Source organism: Ambystoma mexicanum, chromosome 7q (genome assembly GCF_040938575.1).
Source record: "Ambystoma mexicanum isolate Mex_15411 chromosome 7q, UKY_AmexF1_1, whole genome shotgun sequence".
In the NCBI taxonomy this organism is placed as follows: domain Eukaryota; kingdom Metazoa; phylum Chordata; class Amphibia; order Caudata; family Ambystomatidae; genus Ambystoma; species Ambystoma mexicanum.
In genome coordinates this window covers 954,760,803-954,782,744 of record NC_090941.1, presented here as the reverse complement: position 1 = coordinate 954,782,744, position 21,942 = coordinate 954,760,803, and the positions used below count along the sequence as shown (strand labels likewise).

General features: G+C 48.0%; 1 protein-coding gene across 1 annotated transcript in view; it reads left to right on the top strand.

Moving 5' to 3' along the window:
• The window catches only part of ACER3 (alkaline ceramidase 3), a 435,473-nt gene extending 432,886 nt beyond the window's left edge, over positions 1-2,587 (top strand). The window contains exon 11 of the mRNA XM_069640008.1: positions 769-2,587. Within this exon, the coding sequence (XP_069496109.1) occupies positions 769-822 (54 nt within the window). The 3' untranslated portion in view covers positions 823-2,587. The remainder of the gene's footprint in view (positions 1-768) is intronic.
• Positions 2,588-21,942: the final 19,355 nt, after the last annotated feature.

Below are 21,942 nucleotides of genomic sequence, written 5' to 3'. Positions count from 1 at the left end.
GAGTAACGTTCAGATGCAAATGCGAATCACAAACATTTGCTCCAGGGTGTTTCAGAAATGCTTCAGACAGCTCCAGATTTGCTACAATTTTAGGCTTTGTGAATCGGGTTTGAAGGTTAGAGTTCAAAGTACAGATGCTCACGGGCAACATCTCTTTGTTTGCACCATTGGAAATGTTTGAAAATCAGGCTTAGTGTCCATAGTCCTCAGTGTTCCACCTGATGCAGCGCCTAGTTGCTGTACGGAGTCTTCTGCTTTACCCTAGCTGTTTGAACTCTCACACTGGTCATGTTGTTTAGTAAGCTTTTTTTTTTTAGCCATCTTCCTTGCTGCCTTCTCACCAATGCCATCCGGCACAACCATGGCATGTTCACGTTTGCGACATAGATCTTGTGTGCTGCTTATAGCTTTCAAGCACAGTCTGGACCTAAGTGAGCTGAGGTTTTCACCCAATATGCTTCCAGTTTGTGGGTGCCCACCTTCTAGTCAAGCACCCATCTGCTAGGCACTCAGGTCTCGGAGGCATGCTGCAAATGCTGGGGTTTGCCTTGAGTCTGATGTCATTGTCATGGCCAAATCTTTAGCCTTTCTTACTGACAAATATTCAAACATGTATACATTGTCTAATTTCATTCAAGAATTGTACATGTGTTATGTGAAAATCCTTTTTCATATCCAGCACCATGGTTACTTTTTGGGGATTTACTTGTATTGGTATGTTGGAAATGAAATGCTAATTGTTGCATATCTTTCTCCCGCCTCCACCAGTTTGTGTTTGGAATGTGGCCAGTGATCCTTGTTGAGCAGCCCAAGAGGAACTGACGGAGCAGACAGCGACGCGGATGGGGAAAAGGACAAGCTGAACTATGAAGACATTCCACAACAGATGGTGCAGAAGTGTCATACGCTGCCCTGCCTCCCAAGGTCCACTACACTGAAGGGACTAATTATGTGTCATTGTTTGCTAGTGGTACTGCCAGGTACTGCACCCAGAAAGGAACAGCACGTTCGCTTGGACACTGTCCTTAATGTATGGTGTGAATGCCTAGTAAAAATATTATTCTTGTATATTTCTGGACTGTTACAAGCATAAGGCATTGCCATTCATTTTTGGCGGAGACAGGCATGTGAAGGTTTGTGCTGGATTTTCATATTTTTTGACATGGGCTCGTACGTTTTTTTAAGGCCATGGTTTTGTATTTCATAAAGAATTAAAACAACAAATATGTAAACTGAATTAAAATAAAATCATTGTAACTAAATTACAAAAGAAAGGAGCCTATGGCATTAAGTGACACTTACATGCATGTTTAATGATAAAAGAATGAGATGAGTGAAATATTTAATAGCAGAATTTGTGATCAAGATGGGGTTGGGTTTTTACTGGTTTCTGGATGCATGAAATGTGCAGTTCTAAACCACAGTTCTTCCGTTATGTTCTTGGTCAACAGTTTTGTATCGTCTTTGGGTTTTTCTTTTTTTTTAACATGTGAAGTTTCCTGAAACGTATGGTTTTAAGACATTGCCTAACTTATTTACTGAATATGTTTGTGCTTCCGAAACTCGTAAGTTGAAACGCGCACATTATTTTGAACTTGGTGACATTTCGCCACCTCTTTTCAGCAATCCTTGTCCTGCCTAAACACTGCGGTGAGCCTGCCACAATAGGTTAGGATGCAGTGTTCGCCAAAGGTTTCTAGAGCATCCTTGTCCACAGAAAGATATTTGTGCAGTGTTCAAATTTCAGTGAACAGGTTATTTGACATCATTGACAAACCACTGGTCTCATCTGAGTCCCTTTTCTCAGAGGAACCACATGTGAATGACTTCTTTCTGTATTCTCGCTCTGTACTAGTGATATTGTGTAAGCCAAAAGAAACGTACAGCTCTGATGTTTGTTTAAGAAGAAAACTATCTTGTAGATATACTTTTTATTAGGAAAACTGCTGTTTTTGGATGCCTGCTTTCCAGACCACACAGGTCTCTTCCTTTGCCACCTGTGTAGTTTCAAGGGTAGAATCCAAAATAGGACTTAACCTAATACAATTTTCACCAAGATCATGTGAAACTTTTTGTACTACAAGCTGCACTCAGTATAACATTCGAATGTTTTAAATAATGTGTACATTCATTTCACCAAAGTATTGTAAAATTAAAGTTGTGTTCAGTGAGATTCCAAAGTATTTAACCTTTTACTCCCTCTCGTAGCGATGCACTGGTTTTATGGGAACCTATCACCCAAAACCCTATTGTTCAGGTTGCTACAAGTCTCAATTGCCTCCACTTCATCAATCAATAGACTTGTTACTTGAGTTGTAATTGTGATTGGTTTGTCGATGAGGCCAGCAAACTAGAAATCCATTGCCGTGACAATGTTAAAGGATTGTCTGCTATTGAAGCACTGTGTACACACTATTATGCAAGAGTTCCTCCATTTTATGGTAACAGAATCCAACCTTATGCCGCAAAGATGTATTTCAAACCACATTTCATAATGTTTTGTATCCTCTCCATTCCATCCTCGATTTCCATCCCATTCCATACCTTAATTTTGCCAAAAGATGAAACTATTAAAATGTACATCTTTGTTTTGTGTGAGTTGCTTTCTTTCAGCTTTTTTTGGAGTATCCCAAACGCCTTTGGATGGTGTGCTGGTGTTGACTTTGGATGGTATGCTGTCCTTGCCTTTGGGTGGTGTGCTGGTCTTGCCTTTGGATGATGTTCTTGTCATGGGGTCTTGTGAGACTTTAAACAGGGAAGTAAGTGGGCACCACTAGTTTAGAAATTTTTATATATCCAGTTAGATGTAGAGGTAACAAATGTATAATAGTAGATATTTGAATGGAGCTGGCTGTGACAAGTCTGGAGACACCCGGACTTCAAAATACACCAACAGCTAAAGACCAAGTAAGAATACAAGGTCACACAACCGCTCTCAAAAAGGGCCCGGATCTGGGCATTCAATCAAGACATTCAAAAATATAGTTATCAGGGTATCACAGGAGTACTTCAAGGTTGGTAAATAATAAAGATGAGGTTGTCAGTTGATTTTCATATAGTATTTTATCGGAAGAATAAAGCTGTCACTAATATTTCCTTAGTGAGGGAGCATTTGCCGCAACCCATATATATTTCAGACTAAAGCCAATGCATTTCGGAACATTTTTCCTTCATCAGGGCAAGTCTATGTAATTCAACATTGAAAAAATAATATGCCGATTATAATACACACAATACAAACAGTGATATAAATAATGAAAACATACCGATCAGTAGCAAGTCCACACATGTTCATAAAATAGAGAAAAACAAAAATGTAACATAGTAAGTGGATTAATGGTAACCAAATACAAAATGAGAATAGGAACAACAACTGGTTTTACCTTGGGAGATTTGTATGGGAGCTGACAAGCGTTAAAGCTGCCCACAGTAGGGTGCAGCGGTGCGGCATGCAGCAGTAATGTTAACACGTACGTGTTTCAGAGTGAAATCTGTTTGGAAACAAAGGTTGGGTTCAGAATGTCAGCGTGTCTGACAGGATCTGTGATAAAGGCAGAGTGAAATGGAAATGCTAGCGAAAATCGTGGCGAGAAAGTTGCGTACCTTAACGCATCTGGAGCACAGAAAAGCTCCTGCGTGTAGCCGCCGTGCTTGAATTCCACTGAGCAGTGTTTAGGCGGTTGCCTGGACGAGCGGTACTGTGGGCAGCTTTAACGCTTGTCAGCTCCCATACAAATCATTCAACAAAACATACAGAAACTCTGAAAAGTGTGCAAAAGTGACTTTTCCTTCCAGAAACTACAAATCCCAAAGTCTCTGTAGTACATTTAACAACGGCCCAGCTGTTAGACACATCCTGTCTCTGGGCTCCTCCTCTCTTTTGCGTGCTCTGAACTCTCTTGACCTTTATAACCTTGTCCCGCCAACAGTGCAAAGACTCCTCAAACTCATCAACTGAAGCGCCCCTGCTCCCACGGCTTCCTGTTCCTCAACTCGCACCTCGGTGGGTATCGCCTCCGCTCTCAATTATTCTTCTGTTCTTCCCCTAGGGAACATACAATGAAGAACTTCAGGGTGGCGTCCATATACTGTTATAATCCATACATATCACATTATCCAACAATACATGATCGGGTGGGAATTTAATGCTCGCCTCCTAGTCTTTAATAGAATTAATACTCCCTGTGCATCTAGCAGGGGTAATCTTCGTTCTATGACAAGATTGGAGGCGAGCATTATGCTTGTTCAAAGCTTCCCAACACTGTAACAGCTAGACTCTAAGTTGGCGTGAAGTAAAACTCCTTAAATGTACGATCACTAGTCCAATCTGCTGCTAACATCATTTCTCTCAATGATACTCCTCTCGTAAAGGCTCTGGAAGCAATTGCACCTCTTACAGAATGTGCCTCATACATAAATCAATACCTGCTGCTTGCATTATTTCTTTGACTCACCTCATAATGGTGGCTGTTGTAACTGCGTGGAAAGGCTTTCTACGCACTATTAGCAATTGAGTGGTACCAGCTGCTCTGCACTCTGCTGTCCTACTTTCATATTCTTTAATGCATCCCGCTACACACCATTTGGAATTGTTTTGGAAATAGGGATAATGAACTGTAGTAGTCCCCGTCTTAGCCCTCTTGACTATCAAAAAGGTCGCACCTTCTGGACCAAAAGATCTCCTATTAATCTCTAGTGCCTTGACGTCTGACACTCACTTGCATGATACTACGTATAACAGCATCGCCAGCTTGCCTGACAACTGCTTCAGGGACATATACCTATTCGTTGGCCAGCTCTCTAATAAACACAGCACTACTGTCACGTCACATACTGTATTATACCTAGGCTCTGGGAGCACCTTATACCTAGCTCCTCAGATGAGTCTCACTACTGCTGGATGTTCTCGTGCTAGTACTCCCTCAATCGGCAGGTCTCCTGCGAAAATTGCAGACCTGTGCATCCCAATGGTACGAAATGCTCTCACGTCATGAAACAATTGTGCTAAGAAATTCAATATAGCCACTACAGGGGCTGAAATGGGATGAAGACTTCTCCCTTTACACCAATTGGTCCATTTGGCCCAAGCCGTGTCCTAGCTCTTCCTAGTGGAAGGGGCCCAGGATTCTGCGATAAGCTCTGCAACCTGAACCAAAATGCCTGGCTGTGCCCAGCGTCTCCTAATATCCTGCATGCGATGAGCGGGAGAGTCCCTCTCACTCTCAGAGGAGGACACGACCCAGCTGGGTCCGTGAGCAGTTGGTCTCCTTCGGGGAGCACCCTCGGCAAGTCCGCTGCTAGCTCCATTAGCGTCAGGAACCACACTTGTGCCTTCCACAATGGTGCTACTAAAATTAACTCTGCTTTCTCCCTCCGACACTTCGATAGAACTCTGCTCAGCATCACGAAGGGGGGAAATTCGTAGTTCGGGCCGCCCGACCATTCCTGTAGGAATGCATCCGTCCTTTGAGCCTCCGGGTCTAGCCTCCAGCTGAAGTTATTGTCCGTCTGGGCATTGAGATGGGAAGCAAATAGGTCCATGTGTACTGGACCCCACCCCGTATTCAGAATCTGAAACGCTGCTGGATCCAGTCTCCAGTCGCTGGAGTCTGTCGGGTATCGTGAGTTCCAGTCATCCACTACATTCAGTGCCACGGGCAGGTATTCTGCTGTCACTGACGTTCCTGATTGGAGGCAGAAATGCCAAAAATCCTTTGCTAGTTCTGCTAGCAACCTGGATTTCATTCCTCCTATGTGATTTATGTAGCGGACTGCTGAGATATTTTCAATTTACAGCAGAACGCACAACTTCACTTTCCCTCTCGTAAATGCTTTGATTGCAAATTACCCTACCAGAAGTACCAGGCAGTTTATGTGCAGGCGAACCTCCTCTTTGGTCCACTTCCCACCTGTCTCCAGGTCTCTGCATTGCGCTCCCCAGCCTATGCGGCTGGCATCTGATTCTATTATCAGATCTGGTCGGTCTCCAAAGATGGCACACCCATTCCAAGCGTCCATATTCTTCAACCACCATTCCAGCTCTGTGATGGAGTCTTGATCCAATGGCACTTGCTGATGATATTTTAAACCTTGTTGCAAGTGTTTTATTTTCAACCTCTGTAGTGCTCGATAGTGCAAAGGACCTGGAAATATGTCCTGGATGTAGGCTGCTAACAAACCCACAATCCTTGCTAGGACTCTGAGAGCGATCACTTGCTTGCTCCAGCAGATTCTGATCTCCCTTTTGATATCTCTTAATTTTCGAGCTGGTAGCTCCAATGTAGCCTTCCTGGTGTCTAGTATAAACCCCAGGAAATCTAGACTCTGCGCTGGCGTGGTTTCTGACTTGTCCACGTTCACTAGAAACCCCAAAGACGATAGTAGGTCCTGCACCCATCTTGTCTGGTAAACTAGTGTTTCGGAGTAACAGATGTCAACCTGATGCCTTTCTCTCAAATCGCTGCAGCTACTGGCTTCATCAATTTGGTGAAAGCCCAGGGCGCTGATGCAAGACGGAAGGGCATTGTCTTGAATTACCAGAGCTGCCCTTTCCAGCGAAAAGCTAGGAACTGTAATCCTGCTGGACTGGACCAGTTAGGTAGGCATCCTTCAAGTCCAGTCTCGTCAGCCAGTCTCCCTATCTCGGGGAATATCTGAGCTGATGGATAACCTCCATTTTGAAATGGCGCTACACGATCCACCCGTTTAATCCTTTCAGATTTATAACTGCCCGGACCTTTTGATTGATTGATTTATTTATAAAGCGCTTTGCACCAAAGCGCTGTACATTGGAACAAAATACACAGAAATAACAACAATTAACAATGTGAGCAAAAAATTACAACTTGAACCATTCCATAAAACAGTGTAAAGTGCAATTACGTGAGGAGGGGGAAGTGGAGTGGGAGTTGGAGTGTTGAGGGGACCAGGAGAAGGATTGAAAGAATGTAGAAGGGAGAGTGTGTGTAAAGGGAGAGGGGAGAGAGGAATTGAAGAGGTGAAATCAGGGAGGTGCGAAATGAGGTGAGGGTGGTGGAAGAGCAGATTGGGAGGGGGAGAGAGTTCCAGTGCAGAGGAGCAAGTAGATTGTTCTGACTTGAGTGTCGTGTAGACCGATGAGTCCTCTGTCCCCAAGTGACGCACAGGGGAACTTAATAGAAACCCGCTGTGCGACCTTTGAGGCCACAGGTGGGAGATGTCTTCCCAGATCCACGGAGCCTCTGGAACACCGATGCTGCTGTCGAGAAGGAACGGGGTTAAGTACCAGGCAATCACAACACAGTCAGATAAACAAAAGGATCTAAAATGTCTTACCTATCTGGTGTAATGGTAACCCAGGTAACCTAGTAGGGAGGCTCGAGGCTCAGTTGATGCGGCGGTCCCTGGAATGGTAGAACCGCAGGTTAGCGTGGATGAAGGGCTAGCCACCTGTAGGAGAGAGGGCTTGACTTGAATCCCAAGAAGGGAAAGGGCGTAGAAGTTCAGCAAGGTAACCAGGGATGATCCAAAGGCAAGTCGAGGTGAAGTCCAAAATTCGGCAACAGGTCAACAGTTCCAAGCAAAGGTACAAAAAGGGGTGTCCGAGGGAGTCCGAGGTAGTGTTCCGTGATCAAGATAGCAAGGAGCAAGTAGTAACGCCAAACAGGGTCTGAAGCCAGCTGAGAAGCAATGAGTGTTCTGTCTCTCAGACCTTTATACTGTGTGTCTGGGAGTCATGTGACGTCTCTGGATCATGTGACGTCCAACAAGGACACGTGACTCTGGATCACGTGACCGACGTGGTGACGTAACACCGCCCCTTCTGCCATACGCTCTCCAAGGCAATTGCCAATGCAGAAAGGGCTGCAATCGAGCCCGTACACCAAAGCTGGTACGGGGTTTCCGGTTCTTTGGGTTAACCGAATCACCTGAGCCTGGAACCGTGGGAGGGGATGGTGGAGATATGTGAGCAGTGTTCTGATGTGTAGCGAACTGGTGTGCAGAGGATCGTCTAACATAGCCCCCCCCCAACGGCCCACGACCCCGTGGGCTGGGCGGATGATCCTTATGGAAGCGGGTCACCAGCCGAGGGGCGTTCAGATCCAAGGCGGAAACCCATGAACGCTCCTCCGGGCCGTAACCCTTCCAATCCACCAGATATTGGAGCCTACCCCTAAACCATCGGGGCCCTAAAATGGCCGACACCTCAAAGACATCAGGAGAGGACAGGGACACCGGTGCAACAGGGGTACGAAGGCGGACAGAATCGGGGCAAGGCTTGAGGAGGGACACATGGAAGACAGGATGGATACGCCAAGAACTAGGAAGCACCAGACGAAAAGCCACCGGATTCACTACCTGTGAGACCACATACGGGCCGACAAAACGAGGTAGCAGTTTCCGGCAACCCACTAGGCGAAGGTGACGTGACGACAACCAGACCCTAGAACCCACCACCAGAGGGGGAGCAGCCAGACGTTTGCCATCCACACGGGCCTTCATGGCAGTCTTCGCTTCCGTGAGATGCACCACAGTACTAGCATGTACAGCAGACAGATCCCTAAGACACGTCGTGGCCGCAGGATTCGAAGAACCAGAAGCATCAGGGACTGGCAAGACCTTGGGATGTTGGCCGTAGAGGGCATAGAAAGGAGAATAACCTGTAGCTGAATGAGCCGCGTTATTGTACGCGAACTCAGCAAGCCGCAAAGCGGCCAACCAGGAGGTCTGATGTTGCAATATAAGGCAGCGAAGATACTGCTCCATAGATTGATTCGTCCTTTCGGTCTGCCCATCGGTCTCAGGATGATATGCCGAAGAATACCTGGTATCAATGCCCAACAATTTAGTCAACGACCTCCAAAACCGAGAGGTGAACTGTGATCCTCGATCGGATATAATGACCGAAGGGAGGCCGAATAACATGAACACATGTTCAAAAAACAAGTCCGCCAAGACCGGGGCCGAAGGAATACCTTTACAAGGGACAAAACGAGCCATTTTTGTAAACGTGTCCACCACTACCCAGATGGAGTCAAAGCCTCGTGATTTGGGGAGATCGGTAACGAAATCCATAGTCAGTGTATGCCAAGGCCTGGGAGGAACTGGAAGTGGAAGTAGCAACCCAACCGGTCGGCCTCTCCGATGTTTAGCCTGAGCACACACTGCACATGAATTGACATAGCAGTCTACATCGCGCCTCATAGAGGGCCACCAACACCAGCGCTTGAGAAGATCTAAAGTGCGCTCTTGACCGGGATGGGCATTAAAAGGGGCATCATGAGACCACTCAAGCGCCAGATTACGAGTGTCAGGTGTGGGAAGGAATAGACGTTCATGTACGAAAGGCAACCCATCAGAAAACACGGGGTCCCATTCTCGCAACTGGTCGGAGTGATTGCTAGTCCAAGATCGGACCGAGTCTAATAACGACAATGAGGGTGTACAAAGACAAATCACATGACTCTTTCCGAGAACAGTGTCAGGAAAGGTTGGCAACACGACCCCCCCTGGGGAACGTGACAAGGCGTCTGCTTTTCCATGTGCAGTGCCAGGACGATGCATGATACGAAAATCAAAAGAGGAAAAGAAAAGATGCCATCGGACCTGTCTGCTATTAATGCACTTCAATGAGGCCAGATCCTGCAAATTCCGGTGATCTGAGTAAACCGTGATAGGATGTTTGGCCCCCAGAAGATGATGGCGCCAAACACGAAAGGCATCCATGACAGCCAAGAGTTCTTTCTCCGTAACAGTGTAATGAGTCTCAGTACTGGAGAACTTACGGGAATGGTATGCCACTGGATGTAATTTGCCTGTTGTAGGACACGTTTGTGACAATACCGCACCAAGAGCAAAAGAAGAGGCATCTGCCTCTACTATGAACGGAAGATCAGGATTGGGGTGCTGGAGTACCGGTGCGGTAGTGAAAGCAGTTTTCAGAGCCTCAAAAGCCTCCTGATGTTCCCCGTGCCAATGGTAGGGTACCTGAAGACTAGTCAGAGCCGTGAGCGGCGCAACAATTGTGGAAAAAGAAGAAATGAAACGTCTATAAAAGTTAGCGAATCCCAAAAAGGCCTGCAAGGACTTGAGTGTTTGGGGTACTGGCCAATCTAATACTGCTTTGACCTTAGATTCGTTCATGGATAACGCCCCAGGGGTGATATGGAAACCCAGAAACTCAACAGAAGTTTTATGGAACTGACATTTCTCAGGTTTGGCAAATAAGGAATGTTCTCTCAAACGGGATAGTACTTCTCGAACATGCTTTACATGGTTATCAAGATCACGAGAAAAGATTAAGATGTCGTCCAAATACACAACCATGTAAACGTCCAGAATATCCCTGAATATGTCGTTCATGAATCGTTGGAATGTGGCTGGGGCATTACATAGGCCAAAAGGCATGACTAAATATTCGTACAAGCCGTAACGAGTACAGAAAGCCGTTTTCCACTCGTCTCCCTCGCGAACGCGTACTAAATTGTATGCGCCACGTAGGTCAAGCTTGGTGAAAACGGAAGCATGAGTTAAATGGTCCAGAAGTGGGGTGATTAACGGGATTGGATATCTATCCTTTTTTGTGATAGCGTTAAGACGCCGATAATCCACACAAGGGCGTAAATCCCCCTCCTTCTTGGGTACAAAGAATATGGGACTTGCTGCTGGTGAAGTGGAGGGACGGATGTGTCCTAAACGTAAGGCATTCTGTACATACTCTTTCAATGCTTGTTCCTCCGAAGGGGACAAAGAATAGATCCTGCCCGAAGGGATAGCGGAATCAGAAAGTAATTCGATTGGGCAGTCATATGGTCTATGTGGAGGAAGTACCTCGGAAGAGCCCCGATCGAAAACCGATTCGAATGCATTGTACTCAGGAGGAATCCCAGACACCAACCCCCCAACAGTATGCGAATGAACAATCTCTGGATCATCAACAGTGAGTTGAGCTAATGCTCCTAAGGCCCGAGAAGGTGTGTCAGAGGCTTGATGGACCGGGAGACAGTAATTCTGACAGACTTCGGACTCGAAGAGTACAGTGCCTGACTGCCAATTGATCAGTGGGTTATGTTCACGTAACCATGGAATACCTAGTATGATACCAAATTGGGGTGTGGTAATTAAATCAAAACACATGGTTTCTGTGTGTGTTTCTTGTATGTTCAACAAGAGGGGTGCAGTTTGGTGTCTAACAGGACCAGAAACCAATGCAGAGCCGTCTACGGCTTGGACATGTTCCGGTCGTGTTTTTACCACTAAAGGTAGGTTGAGGGAATGGGCCAAATCGATATCTATGTAATTACCATTGGCACCTGAATCAATGATGATATTGACTGCATGAAGAAGGCCTGTAGAGGGACATAGAGTAGCCTTTACAGAGACGGGTTGGACACGAGCAAAGGCGAGAGAGGTACCCGGAGATGATGACGGGACACTCGACCTGTTCTCCGGATCTAAGGTCGAGCCATCCGAAAAACCTGGCTCTTCTTGGGACGTCGAGGGCACTCTTTCACAATATGCCCAGTAGTGCCACAATAAAAGCATGCATTGTCCACCCTTCTACGTTCCCTCTCTGATGTTGTGATAGGACTACGTAAACCTCCCACTTGCATAGGTTCTTCTGTACTGGAAGCAGGAGTGCTAGCAAGAGTAGGATGGGAGGAGACCCCTAATTCAGCTCTACGCTCTGTCCGTCGTGCATCTACCTGCAAGACGAGATCAACCAATTCCTGATACTGAGTAGGCATAGAAGGGATCACTGATAAAGCATCTTTCATGGTATTACTCAACCCCCTATAAAAGACCACCGCCCGCTTGTTTTCTGGCCATGATGTTTCTGCAACTAGCTGATTGAAACGGGTGATGTATTCTATCAAAGTCCTTCTACCCTGAGTCAGTTCCAAAAACTCCAAATCCCTAGACTGCGCCTTGTGTCGAGTATCGAATACTCGGGACATTTCTAGAACCAACAAATCAAAGTCGTAAAGGACTGGGCTATTATTCTCTAGCAGGGGATTAGCCCAAGCGGCAGCCGTTCCGGCTAAATGGGAGAGGGCGAAGGCGGCTTTAGTAGTGGCAGTAGGAAAAGCCAAAGGTCTGCATAAGAAGTGTAACTTGCACTGATTAACAAAGGTTCTGAATTTCTTGGGGTCACCTTGATAGCGTTCCGGAGCAGCCAGGGGGGAAGGAGATGGGAGGATCATTGGAGTTGGGACTGTAGAAGTAGCCAAGGGAGGGGGTGTAGTGAAGGAGCTGGCATCTCCAAACTCAGGGTCTGCAGGAAGGGAATGCTGAACACTTTGTATGGAATCCAACCTTTGGTGGATCACTGTGTTCGCGGCTGCCATATCTGCCCTTAATATTGTAATTGCCTGGACTAAAGCAGCTATGGGTTCTTCCGTGGATCCCTGCATCGTCAAACACGACTATACGGCTTCTCAGTCTGTTCTGACTTGAGTGTCGTGTAGACCGATGAGTCCTCTGTCCCCAAGTGACGCACAGGGGAACTTAATAGAAACCTGCTGTGCGACCTTTGAGGCCACAGGTGGGAGATGTCTTCCCAGATCCACGGAGCCTCTGGAACACCGATGCTGCTGTCGAGAAGGAACGGGGTTAAGTACCAGGCAATCACAACACAGTCAGATAAACAAAAGGATCTAAAATGTCTTACCTATCTGGTGTAAGGGTAACCCAGGTAACCTAGTAGGGAGGCTCGAGGCTCAGTTGATGCGGCGGTCCCTGGAATGGTAGAACCGCAGGTTAGCGTGGATGAAGGGCTAGCCACCTGTAGGAGAGAGGGCTTGACTTGAATCCCAAGAAGGGAAAGGGCGTAGAAGTTCAGCAAGGTAACCAGGGATGATCCAAAGGCAAGTCGAGGTGAAGTCCAAAATTCGGCAACAGGTCAACAGTTCCAAGCAAAGGTACAAAAAGGGGTGTCCGAGGTAGAGTTCCGTGATCAAGATAGCAAGGAGCAAGTAGTAACGCCAAACAGGGTCTGAAGCCAGCTGAGAAGCAATGAGTGTTCTGTCTCTCAGACCTTTATACTGTGTGTCTGGGAGTCATGTGACGTCTCTGGATCATGTGACATCCAACAAGGACACGTGACTCTGGATCACGTGACCGACGTGGTGACGTAACACCGCCCCTTCTGCCATACGCTCTCCAAGGCAATTGCCAATGCAGAAAGGGCTGCAATCGAGCCCGTACACCAAAGCTGGTACGGGGTTTCCGGTTCTTTGGGTTAACCGAATCACCTGAGCCTGGAACCGTGGGAGGGGATGGTGGAGATATGTGAGCAGTGTTCTGATGTGTAGCGAACTGGTGTGCAGAGGATCGTCTAACATAGATGGAAAGAGCGGAACCGAGAGGAAATGCAGGGGTAAGGGGGTACAGTGAGAAGGAAGTGGTCAGCAGAACGAAGGGAGTGAGAGGGGGAGTAGAAGGAGAGATGAGGAGCAAGAGCATGGAGGGATTTGAAAACAAGGCAGAGAAAGTGGAATTTTAGTTGTAGGTGGAAAGGTAGCCAGCCAAGGTGAGAGATCGAAGAGGAGATAGAATCACGGGGGTAAGAAGACAAAGGGTACAAATAGCAGAGTGGTATATGGATTTAAGAGGGGCAAGATGAGAAGAGGGAAGTCCGAAGAGTAGAGTGGAGCAGTAGAAGAGGTGGGAAAAGATGAGTGAGAAGATTAGGAGTTTAGTAGCGTGGAAAATGAGGGAGGGATGGATTTTGCGAATGTTATAGAGGTGGTATCGGCAGAAGCGGGAGGTGAATAAAATGTGTTGCGAGAAGTTGAGAGAGGAGTCAAATAGAAAGCCTAGATTGCGAGCATGGGTGGAGATCAGAAGGCGGAAAATGGATAAAAGGGGGAGGAGAGGAAGGGCGAAGAGTATTAGAGGGGAAGAAAAGGACTTTGGTTTTATCGGTGTTGAGAGAAAGAGGGAGGACTTCCAGTTCTTAATGGCCATGAGACAAGAGGAGAGTTTAAGATGGATGTCAGGTGTGAAGGAGGAGAAAGAGAGAAAGAGTTGAGTATCATCCGCATAGAAATGATGGGAGATGCCAAAGGAGGAGATAACAGGGGCAATGAGGGAGGTGTAGAGAGAGAAGAGGAAAGGGCCAAGTACAGAGCCTTGAGGAACACCGTAAATTAGAGGGAAGGAAGGAGAGGACTGGCCTCTTCATGCAACAGCAAAGGAACGGGCGGAAAGGTAAGAGGATAGCCATTTTAGAACAGGGCCTTTGAACCCGAAGGAGGAGAGAGTATGGAGCAGGAGTGGGTGATCAACAGTGTCAAAAGCGGCAGAAAGATCAAGGAGAATAATAATAGAGGATTGCTTAGTATGACTAGCAGAAAGGAGCAAGTTGAGAATGTAGGTGAGAGCAGTTTCGGTGGAATGTTTGGGACGGAAGCCAGATTAAAAAGGAGGAAGGAGAGAGGAAGTAGAGACGAAGGAAGAGAGTTGAGAGTAGGCAAGTCGTTCAAGAATTTTAGAAAGCAAAGGCAGAAGAGAGATAGGTCTGTAGTTAGCGGTGAGAAGTGGATCCGCAGAGGGTTTCTTAAGAATAGGAATAACCGTTGCATGTTTGAAAGCAGAGGGAAAGGTAGATGAGGAGAGGCAGGAGTTGAAGAAAGTGGTGAGGTAAGGGACAATAAGAGGGTAGATTTTAGGGATGAGAAAAGAGGGGAGAGGGTCAGAGGGCAGATGTGGGGGGGGGTTTGGATAGAAGGGAGGAGATATCAGAAGGGGAAACAGATGAGAAGACAGACATGGTGGAAGAAGGGGAGAGCGGGGAGGAGGAGAGAAGGAGTCAGAGAGGGAGTTAATTTTTTGCCTGAGAGAGATGGTTTTGGAGGAAAAATAGTTGGCAAAGTCAGAGGGAGAAAGTGTGGAATTGGGTGAGGGATCAGGAGTGGGAGGAGAGAGAAGACGGGAAAGAGTTTGTAAAATCCGCCGAGGATGGGAGGCTTGTGATTGAAGAAGGTTAGAGTAGTAGGAGGATTTGGCAGTTGCAAGACAAGAATTGTAAAGTGCATGGTAAGAGAAGTAAGAGGTTTGATTAGAAAGTGAGGGAGATTTGAGCCAAAGTCTCTCGAGTCACCTGAGAAGGCGCCGCATAGAGCGGAGATGTGAAGTAACCCAGGGTTGAGAAGGTTTATGAGTAGGGCGGAAAAGAGAAAGGGGGTAGAGTTGGTCTAGGGCAGAGGTGATAGAAGATGAAAGGGAGGAGAGCGCCTCATCAGGAGAGAGTAGTGCAAAGTCTTGGTGAGATGAAAGAGAAGAAGAGCAAGTGTGGGAGAAGAGGGTAGGATCGAAATTACGCAGGTCATGACGTGAGTAGATTGACGGGGAGGGATTAGTATTAGTGGAGGGTGAGAGAGGAGAAAGGGGGAACGAGAGTAAGGCATGGTCAGAGAGATAAACAGGAAGAGAAGAGACAGGGGAGGAGGAATAGGAGGAGTTAAAGATGATGTCAAGAGTGGAACCAGAGGAGTACGTAGGGGATGAAGGAAGGGGGGAGAGGAGGTAGGACTCAAGGATGGAGAGGAGGGGAGAAGTTTGGGGGAAAGAAGGAAGATGAATATTAAAGTCGCCAAGTACAGTGTTGGGAGAGGGGGAGGGAGAAATAAGTAAGAGGAGTTGATCTAGGTCTTCAAAGAAGGAGGAGAGAGGGCCAGGGGGACGATAGATGATCAGGAAGGAAATAGTATGGGGAGAAGAGAAAGACTTGTAGAGGAATTCAAAGGAAGGGAAAGAGGGGAGAGTTGGAGATGAAGAGGAGGAGATGAATTTGGAGTGGTACAGGAGACCGACGCCACCACCGCGGCCAGAGGGGCGAGGGATATGGAGGAAAGAGGAAGAGGAGGTCGTGAGGGAAGCGGGGACAGAGGTGTTATGAGGAGGAATCCAGGTTTCAGTGAGGCAGAGGAAATGGAGGTTAAGACGGAAGAAAAGATGAAGGGTAGCAGCGTCTTTGTTACAGATGGAGCTGGCGTTCCATAGAGCAATGTTCATGAGGGCAGCGTGTTTAGGAGTGGGGGGGGTAGAGAAGGTAAGGACGGTGAGAGGGGGATGAGGGGTGGCTGGGGGAGTGGGGGAGAGGATAGTGAAGGGGATTAGGCATAAGGAGGAAGGAGGAGAGTAGAAGGGGGAGGAGGAGGGGCAAGGGATGGAAGCGGGGGGGGTGAGGTGGAAGGAAGATATGGCGGATCGCATAGGGTCAGTGGGAACAGGTATTGGGAATTCAATTTGAGGAGTCCAACTGGAGAAGGTGTCCAAGGTGGACTCGAGTCAGTGGTAGGAGACGGCTGGGAGGATCCAAGAGATTCAGACTGCAGTAGGAGAAGTCCAGGTTCTTGAGGCAGGAAAGTGAGGAGGTAGTTCCGAATTGTAGCAAGGAGGTCAGGGGCTCAGTACTGAAGGATGACCGGCTGGAGACAATAGGGTCAGAGGGAGTAGGCACTCGAGGTCGTGGTTGGAGGAGAACTGGCACCTAAGGCAAGAAAGTGAGTAGCGGATTCAGACCGCTACGCCTGAGTGTGAGCAAACAGGCTACAAGGGTTACAGATCCAGTTCAGAGAGATGACCAGCAGGGGCCCAGAAAGTCATAAGGAGTAGGTACGCAAAGTGGCGGCTGGGGAAACTAGCAGACCACTGAAGGTGGAAGAGTCAGAGTAGAGTGAAGAGCGCTACCACAACGCAGGGGTCAAAGGTCAATAGTTGGGAAGGTGGACATACAGGAGGTCTTAAAGCTGGTATCAGGTGTAGCTGGAGGCACACAAGGGTTCTACGTAGTGGAGAAGGGGGCCGTTGAGGGGGCGGAACGACTCAGAACCATAGAGGGGACTCTCTGTGTAGCCCCGACACTTTCCGGACACAGAGGGTGGAGGACCCAGAGGATCCGAAGTCTGATCTGGGCACGGGACCCCACAGAAAGGAGATGGACACAGAGGGTGGAGGACCCAGGGGATCCGAAGTCTGATCTGGGCACGGGACCCCGCAGAATGGAGATGGACACAGAGGGTGGAGGACCCAGGGGATCCGAAGTCTGATCTGGGCACGGGACCCCGCAGAATGGAGATGGACCCAGAGGGTGGAGGACCCAGAGGATCCGAAGTCTGATCTGGGCACGGCACCCCGCAGAATGGACATGGTGTTGGAAGATGAGCGGAGAGCTCTAAGGTTGCACAGTGGACACACAGAACTGTCCAGGCAAGGTCGGGCCCTGCGTAGTACAGAGGGGGCTTAAACAGTGAAGCAGGACCACCGGAACCCAGTGTGTGGATGAGGAGGGACCGGACCCTGTGTGAAGAAGAGGGCCACAAGGGCTGATGCGAGCACGTCGGCCAGGAGAGCTCTCGAAGGTTGGCCAGTTGCTGGCTTCGTGTATGGCAGCAGCAGCATCCAAGCCCCGATCCAAGGAGAGGGGCTCCCGGGGCTGAATTGGGTGCGTGGAGGTCCAAGGGGATGCCGCCGGTGCAGGTAGTGCAGTGGTAGAAGGGGACGACCACCGCCCCAGATGACCGCAAGGCGGGAAGGATCCCGCAGTGTCGACCCGACTACAGGGCAGGAGGGGGCTGCTCCTAGGCCAAATCAAAACCAAACAAATTTGGACCCGGCCCTCAGGGCCCACTGGGACCCTGTGTGAAGAAGAGGAGGTCCAGATCAGGTGCGATGAGGGCGGGCACCAGGGGCCGCACGGGGTCCGGTAGCAGGAGAGTTCTCGAGGCTGGTCCAACGTTGGCCCCGTGGACCGCCGCAGCAGCGCCCAGACCCAGATCAGGAGAGGGAGTTCGGGGGCTGCACAGGGCGGGCAGAGGGTCCAAGGATTGCCGCCGGCGCAGGTGCACAGAGTCAGCAGGAGGAAGACTGGGGTCCTAGATGGCTGCAGGGTCGGCCCGGAAGCAGAGCGGGAGGAGGCTGCTCCGAGGCCCGAACCGACTATGCTCACCGGGACCCCGCGGGTAGAGGAGGAGATCAGAATCCGGCGCAATGAAGGCGGGATCGGCGGGCAGAGCGGGGTCTGGCAGCAGGAGAGACTTTGAGGCCGGTCCAATGATGTCTCCGTGGATGGCCTCGGCAGCACTCAGACCCCGAGCCAGGAGAGGGGGTCTGAGCTGCACAGGGCAGATGAAGGATCTAGGAGTTGTCGCTGGCGTCGGGTGATAGGTGGCTGGAGGAGATGACCGCTGCCCCAGATGGCTGCAAGGCAGGAAGGATCTCGCAGGGTCATCCCGGTGATGGATGAAGAGTGAAGGAGCGGGAGGAGGCCTTTCTGAAGCTCGAGTCGACGACGGCCAAGGCTGATCTGATTTTTGGTGAAAATGCAGCCAGATGAGCCCCAGAAGGTGAGCAACAGGAACGGAAAAAAGAGAACTGCAGAATTGCAGTTTAAACTGCTTTAATGTAAGAATGATTCAGCCTGAGAGAGGAGACGCAGGCTCAGGCAGCCATGCTCATGAGCCCCCTGGTGACATTATTATTTTCCTTTCTGTGCAGAAGAAACATATTGCTTACAAATTTTGGAGGTGTTCTACATCTCTCTATGGCGTCTTTCTGCGCTAGCTGGGACAGTTCGCAATCTAGGCATTCTTGCTCCACTCGTGCTAAGCGTTGCTGGTGTGGCCAGCTCAGCTGCACTGGCGGTTCTAGGAATTCTAGTTGCAGCCCTCTGACGGTTTGCAATATCCAAGCATCGCTGGAAAGCGTGCACCAATTTCCCCAAAACATTACTGTTCTCCCCCATTACCGGAGGATAATTTATTGCTCTCACCTGGTGTAAAGCCTTGACCTCGGCCGGTTCCTCTTCCTCTGCGTCTCTAGGGAAACGTCCCCTGGCTCGGAAGAAAGCATCTTGCTGTTAGTTTCCCCAGTATTGGGCCCTGGGATTGGGGGGTCTTTCTCCTCCCTGATTCCAACCGGCCACACGACCGCTGAAGCGGCCGGTCCCGGCTAAAACTCTGTTTGGAAATATCTTCTGCATGTATACTTGCGCTTTTATCAGGGAAGTACAAGTGCTGACGAACCGGCCCATCTCCTTTCCAAAGGTCTCTCCGAATAGGAGGCCCTGCGCTGCTTCCCCAGCTTCATATGATATGAGGTCGCTCAGCTTTGAGTCAATCTTGAGCAGCAATCCTCTGCTTCTCTCTGAGGCGATGCCGCAGTTAGCATTGCCAAGAAGACCGACTGCCCTTTGCGCCCAGCCTGCTAACGCGCCGGGGTCCACTTCTTCCCCTGTATCTTTAGCCCTCTCTGCCAGATCCATTATCTTTGCGAGAGGTCCTGTGAAATCCAACACCTTCTCTTGACCGCGGCTCCTCCACAACCAGTCAATTCCCTTGCGAGGATCTTTACTGGTCTTGGTCACGAATGTCAGCATTTTAGGATCCAGTTCGGGGGTCTCTGCTACCTTCCCTGAGAGGTCTGGCCGTGGACGTTCCGCGCGCAGGCGCCACCTCACTTCTTTGTCGAGGGCATTCCTCAATCTCATTGTCATGTACTGAGCAACCCTGAGGGATGGCTGCCAGCCTTAGGATCTCAGGTTAAGTATGCTGTCCGGGTCGAACATGTCATCGTGTTCAAGATGTTTCTCTTTGCGGGTCCTCTTCCCCCGCTGGGTTTTGCCCATTCCTCATCTGCTATCTCCTCTCCTTCTTGCAAGGAAAGGTCCCTCTCTGCTGGCTCCTCTTCCAAGCCTGGGTCATCATCTCCTGAATGCTCATCCCTTGGAGTGGGGGTCGTGAGGTCTGGCACTGCCTGACGTTGCAGGTAAGCTTCTTTCAGCTTAGCGAATGCATCTGCTCCCTGCCTCAGAGGGTCCCATGGGCATGTGCTCAGTCTCTTTGGTGCTGTCTTTGGGCATACTAAGCATTGCTTCTAGAGTCTCCAGCCTCCCCTGCAGGAGTCTTACCCCTTGAGCCACTACATCGACCAGCAAGCTTCCTAGTACTTCCTTAAAGCTGGCAGCGAGATCCAGAGGCTGTCCCTCCTCGCTCCGTTCAAATTCTGACATCCTTGGAAGTATGCTGTGATCCTGGTACCTGAGGCAGGTGTCTTGGTACGCCCACGGCGCCTAGTCTGATGCTTGTGTATACATACACTTTTTCTTTTAATTATAACCACCTTTCTTTGTTTATTATTATTATGTTTGTGGTGCACCAGCCTGCTTATGTTTTTTTCCTGTGATAGGCCATGCATGTGTCACCCACTTCAATGAAGAGGCTTTGAAGTCTTGGGCCGATTAAATGTGCCTGCTTCTGTGGGGAAGGTGTTCCTCTCCCTTCCGTGGGCTTTGGGCCCAATCCACTTCATACAAAAACGATAGGCAGAGTCTCTTGAGCAACAATGGATAGGGACATTAAAGAGAGAAACAATGGAATCCACTGTGCTATAAGCGTTATTTGTAACAATTCAAATTGATTTCTAAGTGATGTGTATCTGTAAAGATTTCACAATTAGTTAAAGCCTTTGAGACTCCTGAAAACAATCAAGGAAATGGTATTTTATAAATGTATCCATTTTATTAGAAATAGAAAGGAAGAATTGTGGTTTAAAAGGAAATAAAATCCAAACATGAAAAAAGAAATTTGCAAACATGAAGAAACAAACATAATTCATTTTATGCAAAAAGAGGGGTATGCAGAAATAATCAACCATGAAAAATTAATGACCATAAAAAATTAATGAAAATGAATAGATCATGACATTGGAAGAATGAATCAAACCTGAAATAAACTTGATGTTCAGATATTGCTAAACAGAAAAAATAAATAAGTAAAGGAAAAAATTTACATATAATGATGCTTAATGTGCCTCTTTGTTTTCTTGATTAAATAAATTATTTGTGGTGGATACCAAAAGCTGGTCTGCCAACGTGTTTGTGTCAGGGAGAGTCTGAATATACTTCAAAATTGTTTAGACAAACATCTATAGCACGTTCCGGTGAAAAAGCCACCTGCTGGGCAATACATTTTGATAGAAGCCTTCATCAAGGTGAAAAGAGAACTGGACCCTGTGTGGAGGCAGACACATAGAAAGAGAGGAGTTTTGTGTGATTGTTTTCAGAATTTTATAGGCTAAAATGAATGTCTAATTATTTTAGACTGCATAATCCATTAGTGTACTTGAAGGGTGAAGTCTTACCCTAATTAGAGCTCTCTTGAGGTCTAGCTGTGGTATCTCTCTGAGACGAGGTGCGTGCCAAGGTCAAGGAGGCAACCAGCTCAGGTCTTTTTTTGGTGCAGACCTGCAAAAATAATCAAACCATTTGTCCGTTATTTTATTTTCTAATTTGAAAACATTCTGTTTCGTTCATGCAAAAGACCATTAGTCAATTAATTTGAAAAGTACGTTAGTAAACAAGCTGGTTTGGAATCGTAGGTCTATGACTTGTTCAGTTTTGATCTGACTCCATTTTAACGGCAAAAAACAAAGCGCCGAAAAGAAGTTGGCCCCTGAATAAAATAATTTAATAAAAAAATTGTCAGCCCATATTGTTGGCCCATATTGCTATGTGCAATGTAACAGTGCTTGCAAATAACAAGTTGCAAAAGAGTCCAGAATAGAGAGATTTGTTAGGTGCTAACCTGCAGCAGTCGGGTTGCAGTAACTGAAAGAAGGGGGGAGCTGTGCGTGGATGTGATGTTTTGAGCGCATGAATCAATCAGTCTTCATGTGGTCACACCACTCGTGGGAGTGCCGTTGGTTATAATCTCGGCAGCTTCCTAATGGGGGAGTTTAGAGAGACATAGACCTTTTTTTTAGGTGTGCTTAGCCGGAGAAGACGTACCATTGTACGATGTCCCTCCTTGCTTAAGTCGCGTTTGGAATGTATGGACCCTTACCTCAGGATCCTTCGGTTTTTGAAAAGGAGAGACTGCATGTATTGATTAATAGCAGACTAACGTGGTGGCCATGCCATTTAGTTAATTTCAATGTGAGGCCAAGCCGTCTTCAGGCTTT